This window comes from Megalobrama amblycephala, linkage group LG3 (genome assembly GCF_018812025.1).
Source record: "Megalobrama amblycephala isolate DHTTF-2021 linkage group LG3, ASM1881202v1, whole genome shotgun sequence".
Classification (NCBI taxonomy): Eukaryota; Metazoa; Chordata; class Actinopteri; order Cypriniformes; family Xenocyprididae; genus Megalobrama; species Megalobrama amblycephala.
The window spans coordinates 8,766,821-8,775,383 of NC_063046.1; the positions used below are offsets into that span (position 1 = coordinate 8,766,821).

Consider the following 8,563-nt stretch of genomic DNA (forward strand, 5'->3'; position numbering starts at 1 on the left):
CCGACTCAGAAAATACAAGAGAGCTTCACCCAACCGATCATCTCTTAACTTCACCATGGGGAACTTCGTCGACTGCTGCCGAGGCTTCTGGTGCCCGACCAAAAACCCTAACGTCCGGATCAGCCTGCCTGCGGTCTGCTTCGTGTGGCAGATCGCCATGATCATCTTGTTCGGAGTGTTTGTGCGTTACGATGAAGAATCAGATGCGCACTGGGCCGAGCACAAACACGAGAAGAACATCACGAGTGACATCGAGAACGACTTCTACTTCAGATACCCAAGTGAGTATTCATGTTCTGCAGGGTTTGATATTGAAAAGGCAGTTAATGTCATGTTTAAGGAGTAAAATAATGTTTTGTTGAGCTTTTAGTAGGTAGAAAGTTATGAAGGTTAACCTTCTCCACCACTCCACCTTCTCAGGTTTCCAGGACGTACATGTGATGATCTTTGTGGGTTTCGGCTTTCTCATGACTTTCCTGAAGCGCTACAGCTTCGGCGGGGTCGGATTCAACTTCCTCATCGCCGCCTTTGGCCTGCAGTGGGCTCTGCTCATGCAGGGCTGGTTCCACTCTCTGGATCCAGTTGATGGCAAAATCAAGATCGGCATTGAGAGGTATGTTTGGCACCTCGCTTTCTTAGAATAACTTGTTTTGATTCATTTATTTAAGGTTACTCTGGCAAATGAAGTACGTGCCATATAGTGGCACCAGATGGCTATTTAAATCATGTGGGCATTTAAATCATTTGGCATTTAAATCAGGTGGGCTTTTAAATCATGGGCATTACTTGAACAATACATCAGAAGATAATGACTTATGTGATACAGCTGATATAGAGAAAGTTTCATTTCCCATCTTGCTTCTGTCAGTATCATCAATGCCGACTTCTGTGTGGCGGGATGTCTCATTGCATATGGAGCTCTCCTGGGAAAAGTCAGTCCAGTGCAACTGATGATCCTGACACTATTTGGCATCACACTGTTTGCGGTTGAGGAATACATCATTCTTGATCTTCTCCATGTGAGTAGCAGTGTTATTTTAGTATTATTAGGGGCCAAGCACCGAGGCACCTATTGTATCAATTGGCGTTCTTTTTTTTTTTTTTTGGGGCCAAGCACCGAAGGTGCGTAGGCACCTATTGTAATCATTAGATTTCTTTTTATTTTCGATTCTTCTTCTTCCGCTCAGGAAGTCTATGGCAGCCCATAGAACCGTATGGTAAAAAGTTGTGAAATTTGGCACACAGTTAGAGGACAGTCTGAACTGTGTCCATAGCAAATTTGGAGTCTCTAACTCAATCCCTCTAGCGCCACCAGCTGTCCAAAGTTGCACTCATGTTGATGTTAATAACTTTTGAACCGTAAGGGCTAGAAACAAAATTTTTCCATCTGAGTCCTTGGGTCAAGACAAATCAATTGCACCCTATGACCTAATTTTCCGTCAGGAAAATTTTTCCTCCATTTTGAATTTTCTGAAAAACGTACTTTTTCGAACTCCTCCTAGGCTGTTACTCCGTTTTTCACGAAAATTGAACCAGATCATCTTCAGACCATGCCAACAAAAATTTATGGAATTCCAGTCAATTCCTCAAACCGTTTTCGAAAAACACACAAGCGAATTGTACGTAGTGCTTGCGAAAATAGACGTAAGGCTGTATCTCCGCAACGCTTTATCGTATTCAGACCAAACTTGGTACATGTCATCACAAGCATGACCTGAGGCACCATGCAGTGTTTCGGCGCAGCGCCACCTACTGGTGAGGAGATATGAAAAATGGCTCTTTTTGCTTATAACTTCTGATGTGTTTGTCCAAAAATGATAAATTTCTCGTTGGATTCGGGGCATCATGCCGAGTTGAATGATATACAGTTTTTTCCATATCGGCCATTTTGAGGTTTGTGCTAAAATGCTGTATTTTATGAACGCATTAACGTATCATTACGAAACTCGGTATGCATCTTTGGCACCATGCCCTGACAATACTCAAAAAAGTTTTGGCACAGCGCCACCTTGTGGTCAAAAGTTATAACAAAATGTACAAAAATGCTAATAACTTTTGACTATATTGACCAATTGTAATGATTCCTTGGGTCATGCCGAGAACATAGATATCAAATTTGCCATAGTCGGCTGAACTTCCTGTTCGCCATATTGTTTTTCTTTAAAAACCTACTTTTTCAAACTCCTCCTAGACCGCTGCTCCGATTTTCACCAAAATTGAACCGCATCATCTTCAGACCATGCTGACAAAAAGTTATGGATTTCAAGTCGATACATCAAACAGTTTTCGTATACCGGAGCAACGAATTTGAGGCATGATGCAAAAACGACTCTTGAAGCTGTATCTCTGCAATGCTTTGACATATTGACACCAAACTTTGCAAGTGTCATTGTCACCTCACTCTGGCCATACCACATGAATTTGGTCACAGCGCCACCTATTGGTGGAAAGTGATGAACCAGTAAATCCTCATTTTTGATCATTTTTTAGCTCTTTTGCCTAAAATGATCTTAATAGGTCTTTAATTGCTCATAGTTGCAGTTGGTCTGATGCTCACAGCCATGTTAGCTGGCTTATTGTGCCATTTTTGTGCTTGGCCCCGTAATTGCTGCTTGCAGCTATATTTATTATAGCTTTTATTGTTATACTTTTCATTGTTACATTTTTAATAATTTTGTTATTAGGATAATTAATGTCATTTAAAACTAAGATTAAATATGAAACCATACAAAATTGTGTCTGATACCATTCAAATATGAAGCAGCAACTGTTTTTAACATTGATAAACATACAGTCAAACCACAATTTATTTCCGCTTTATTTTACTTAAAGAGACCGTTCACCCAAAAATGAAAATTCTGTCATCATTTACTCACCCTCAAGTTGTTCCAAACCTGTACGAATTTCTTCTCAAAACTTTCAGTAACCAAACAGTTGATTGGACCCCATCGAATATACTAAAATACTCGAAAATACTACGGAAAATATCTTCTTTTGTGTTTGGGTTCTCCTTGATGATAACCCTTAAGTTCATCATCCTGAAAATTTCCTCCTAAATCAAAGTGATTTTAACAAATTGTTCTTGCATTTCACAGGTTCGTGATTCTGGTGGATCCATGGTCATCCACACTTTTGGAGGCTACTTCGGTCTGACAATATCATGGATTCTGTATCGACCGAAGCTAGACCAAAGCAAGCATCTGGGCAGCTCTGTCTACCACTCTGATGTGTTTGCTATGATCGGTATGTTATAATGACTGAATATATATTACACACAGTACATACACTTGATAAGATCTTACATGAGCCTTTTACAAAAAAACCCAGTCCTTTATCTGAAAAGGTTTCCTCTTCCAGGGACCCTCTTCCTCTGGATGTTCTGGCCCAGTTTCAACTCCGCCATCTCAGATCATGGAGATGGTCAACACCGGGCGGCCATAAACACCTACCTTGCTCTGGCGTCCTCTGTACTTACTACATTTGCCATATCCAGCCTTTCTGCCAAGAAGGGAAAACTGGACATGGTAAATTACAGCACTTCATTATATCCCAATGATGTCTGCAGCATCCAATCTGTGATTTGTAACATTGCACCTGTTTTGTGCAACTTAGGTGCATATCCAGAATGCAACACTGGCTGGGGGCGTGGCCATGGGCACAGCGGCCGAGTTCATGATCACACCCTATGGTTCGCTCATTGTTGGCTTCTTCTGTGGGATTCTGTCCACATTCGGCTACCTGGTGCTCACTGTGAGTGTGACAGAAGAGCAGATTCGAGCGTCATTTGCGCTGTGAAAACCGATTCATTTATACCTATTTTTTCCCCCCTGTGCAGCCCTTCATGGAGAAGTACCTGAAGATTCAAGACACCTGTGGCATCCACAACCTGCATGCCATGCCCGGGCTCCTCGGAGGAGTTGTAGGTGCCATCACAGCGGCTGCTGCCAGCGAGAGTGTCTATGGACATGAAGGGTGAGTGTGGCTGTTTAGTTTTATTATTATACAACTATTAAATCATGCAAAGTTGATTTAAGGTACACTGTCTAGCAGTTAAAACACAAAACTGCATGCATTTTGCAGAAGAAAATTGTTTTGGTTGTGCTTCGGCTCTGTGCAGATGAATATGGTTCTTTCTTATAGACAGCAAAATCTCCAGAGTACATATGGTCCCTCTCTAAATAGTGTTAAAATAACACTAAAACAGAGTTAAAGTTAATGAGATAATTAAGCAAAAAACTAAAAAACAAAACAAAACAAAACTAACTTATGCCCCAGACATGTGTCAAAGTAGCCGGAGCAACTTTTCTTTGTTTATGGATATGACGAGATGCACACGAGCGAGTGACGCATGCCTAGTCACATTCATTTATAAATTAGCCTACATTAATAATGATCGCATTTTTAATTAAAAACAGCGAAATTTCACAAGAAAAGTTGAGTAGTTTAAAAGAAGTTGTCTAACTTTCATATTTACATCTTTCCACGAACTCTCATTGCATTGTGACAATGACAGTAAGACCCGCCTCCTTTGATTTGATTGGCCATCTTGATCATTTTGACATTGACGAGCACCATTAGACTGCTGAGGCACAGCAGCCTAAAATTGTAACTTGTCATTTAACTTTTTGTCATTCTAACAACAAATAGCGTTACTCACTCTACACAAAAATAATAAGATAAGACAAATAAAATGAGATTATTATTTATTTCTAATTCATATTTCAGACTAAATCATTGGCTCTGGTCCCGTTTAGCCCATGTCAGTGTTGCAAAGTTAATCAGTTTTGAAACAAGTTCAGCAATAAGCAGCTCTACAGAAGACGATAGTGTCATTTTTCAGCAATTCAGATTCAATTCAATTAACTGAAAATGTTGGAAAGTTAGTTTCATTATCCTGCTTAATTCAGTTCAAATCTTTTCTAAGTTCAGTGCAGTTAAATCAATAATATTATAAAATATTGCTTGTATTTTTGAATATCAAAAGTTTGTATGTTGCTGATACAAATCCATTTATTTCAACAGGTTGGTAAACACCTTTGATTTTAAAGGGAAATATGCTAACAGGACACCCGCCACGCAAGGAGGCTTCCAGGCAGCTGGTATCTGTGTTGCTCTCGTTTTTGGGATTGTAGGTGGAATTATAGTAGGTGAGCATCCAAAAAAAAAAACACGTCCACACGTAAGAATATAAAATGTAGCAGCTGCATGAGGATGTAATATAAATATGTCATATTAGTATCATTGAGATGTTAATAATTAAAAGAACATATTTGTGTGTATAATTACAGTTATTGTTTATTTTAATGATTAAAAAATAATGATGTTTTTAGTTTTAGTTATCTATAATAACACTGGTATATGTATAAACAGGTTGCATCCTGAGACTGCCATTCTGGGGAGACCCATCAGATGACAACTGCTTTGATGATGAGGTGTACTGGGAGGTGAGTTTGAATTTGTATTTACTTGTTTCACAGCTAGGTGGCACTATGGAACTCAAATGAGAATGTAATGACAAGTAGCCCAGTTTCTTCCATACAGTGTGAATTCTTTATGTCTGGGTTGAGTTTGAAAAAAATCCTTCTTTACAGGTGCCTGAAGACGAGGAGAGCATCCCTCCCATTCTAGAGTACAACTCCCACATGGTCGGCAAAAATCCTGGCATGTAAGTATAGATTCTCTTGATGTTATAAGAATATACTGTAACTATATAATACACTATATATGTGACCCTGGACCACAAAACCAGTCATAAGAGTACATTTTTTGAAATTGAGATTTATACATAATCTGAAAACTGAATAAATAAGCTTTCCATTGATGTATGGTTTGCTATGATAGGACAATATTTGGCCAAAATATTTGAAAATGTGGAATCTAAGGGTGCAAAAATATTGAGAAAATCGACTTTAAAGTTGTCCTTAGCAATGCATATCTACTCACAAAAATACATTTTTGATATATTTACGGTAGGAAATTTACAAAATATCTTCATGGAACATGATCTTTACTTAATATCCTAATGATTTTTGGCATAAAAGAAAAATCAATAATTTTGACCCATACAATTGGCTATTGCTACAAATATACCTGTGTGACTTTTGATGGTTTTGTGGTCCAGGGTTACATATAGAATATACAATTTATGAAAAAATCATATATTTATGTCATTTTATTTAGTTTTAATTCTTTATAGTAGAAGTAACTAGGTTATGTTGTAAAAGTGTTTGTTGTAGTCTAGTACATCACCATTAGATGGCAGTACACACCACATAATACATTTCCAGCTTTAAGTGCATTTGATCACAGTAAAGCATGATGATCTGATAATTGTGTAGTATAGCATTTCAGTAAAGAAATAAATTAGATTATGAATTATTAAATTAATAATGAATTAATCATCAACTCCATATTTATGCAAAATGACCAAGATGATGTTTTACATTTTAAGAACTATTTAAGTTTTTTTTTTTTTTTTTTTTTTTTTTTCTAATGAATTAATTGTTTTAAGGTCCTAAATATATGCATTTATTTTTTCTTCATTCAGGTCAGATACTAACTTCTCTGTGGAACAGAGCTAATATAAGAATTAAGGAATGCACAAAAGATGAACCTGATCACATCATATTGGAGGGGGGAAATTAGACAGAAGGAATGTTCAGACCAAGTCTGTGCTCAAGAGAATCTAGTCCCTGTAATATCTTTTCGAGGTATTGGCCTGCAAGGCTACAAGGGTCAGCTCTTAGTTCAATTTCAAGTCTTTATGCTTGAGAGTCCTCAAATTAACTTAATCACAATGTTTTATGATTTCTAAAACTAATGCATATTTCATAATTCACCCGTACAACAAGTTTTAAACTTAAATTGTATTAAGTTTCAATCATTCTGGAAAAGAATGAAATAGTAATTATTGTACTCTATGCAATAATGTTCATGTTTTCTGTGTTAATGAATTGACTAGGCTCTTACAATTTTGATATGATGAATGTTCATGTGTTAGTTATTTATCTAGTTATTTTCAAGTGTACAGTGATGTGATATTGTTTCCTTCCTTGTATGTAGACTGTTAAGGATTAAATGAGAAGTCAATGTCACCATGTAGAATGATAACATTAATTTTATTTCTTTTAATTTTGTCATTATAAAGCTTTATATTCTTTGCTATTTTAAATAAAGGCCTAATGTTAAAAAATAAAAAGGCAATATTACAATCTTTCTGCTCAATGACTTTGGTGTTCTTTGCTAAATGTTTAATTCACATTTTACGAACGACAATACAAAAAATGTTGATTTAATTCTCTCAAATATAAATAGACAATTATGCATATTTCTGCTAAACGTCCCTCAAAATCTCCCTTCTTTACAAAATTACTTGTTTTTGAGTGTTTTAAAGTGTCTCTACTATGATTTTTTTTAAATATTACCTTTCATGTAATGTATAATATAGCTGTTAATGTAAAAGGACTTGAAAGTTATTGTCTCTTAAGGAGAGAGAAACACTGCATGTTAATAGGGTAAAACAAAAAAAACTAATAGTTATCAACATACATCCTCAGTGGATTGATTACAATAAGAATTTCAAACATTTTTTGCATTACAAGTTTTCTAAAATGTTATGTTTAAATATGCATATTATTTACTTTAAAAATTTAAAAATGCACTAATTTGCATACTCTTAAACAAAAATATGAACATTGGATGAAGTTAGGTTCAGAATTCTTGTTTCTTTTTTTTTTTCTTTTTTTTTTTTGACATATTAGAGTCAAAGGTTTTTACATTGGGTATCTCTTTTTTATCACTCCATAATTCAGAAAATACTGTGAACAAAATAAATTTTCTCAATTTATATTTGAAATAAAATGTTGTAAATCTGGCAAATTATATATATGAACAAATCCCTTCAGAATATAGGAATAAAACTATAGTTTTCTGAAGTGGAGATAAATGGCTCAGTGTAGGAGAAAAAACTCATTTTGAGAAAACAGCCTTTAAAATATGTATTGTGATTGAAATCTATAGATAAATAGAAAAAGTGGCAAAAAATAAATGCTTAAACGTGGATTTTGGATGTTTTCTTACCACTAGTCTGAAAAAAAAACTTAATTGAAAGCCAAAAAGCCCAAAATCTCAAAATTGAAAAAACAGCATTTTAAAAGAAATGCCTTAAAAGAAAGAATCGATTCTGAACTGCCTGAAACAAGTAATTCCAGTCTCACTTCCATATGCAACAATGTAACAAATTGGCATAATGCCAGCTTATAGTCTTCATATGTCAACTTTGACCCTCAAACCCTGTAGTTGAAACTGAGACTGGAAGAGTTTGGTTTGTGTTGTCGACACGTCGAGAAGACGCTGTTTTCAGTGCTGAGAATCCACAGAGATGAGGACTTGATACAGAAAAATTTTGGCATGGACATAAAATAAATGTATTGTCTTTTGACATGGCAAGAGTATTGTTAAACAAAAAAAAAATCTTGTTAATGAATACATTTGTTTTGTCACTGCATGTTCCTGTGATATCTGCAGGATCAAACAGTAGATTTCAGGTTTCATTTTAATTAAA

At 35.9% G+C, this 8,563-nt stretch overlaps 1 protein-coding gene across 1 annotated transcript; it reads left to right on the plus strand.

The window, feature by feature from the left end:
- Positions 1-7,215, plus strand: rhcga (Rh family, C glycoprotein a). Its single transcript, XM_048183724.1, has 11 exons — positions 1-281; positions 421-613; positions 869-1,019; positions 3,096-3,243; positions 3,358-3,524; positions 3,613-3,750; positions 3,836-3,972; positions 5,023-5,147; positions 5,371-5,444; positions 5,592-5,665; positions 6,548-7,215. Exons 1-11 carry the CDS (start codon positions 56-58, stop codon positions 6,579-6,581), a joined length of 1,467 nt encoding a protein of 488 aa, XP_048039681.1. The 5' UTR covers positions 1-55; the 3' UTR covers positions 6,582-7,215.
- The last annotated feature ends 1,348 nt before the right edge of the window (positions 7,216-8,563 follow it).

Coding starts and splice junctions, on each gene's coding strand:
- rhcga (XM_048183724.1), top strand. CDS start 56: ATGGGGAACTTCGTCGACTGCTGCCGAGGCTTCTGGTGCCCGACCAAA. Junction 3,244..3,357: donor TGATGTGTTTGCTATGATCG/GTATGTTATAAT, acceptor TTCCTCTTCCAG/GGACCCTCTTCCTCTGGATG. Junction 3,751..3,835: donor TCGGCTACCTGGTGCTCACT/GTGAGTGTGACA, acceptor CCCCCTGTGCAG/CCCTTCATGGAGAAGTACCT.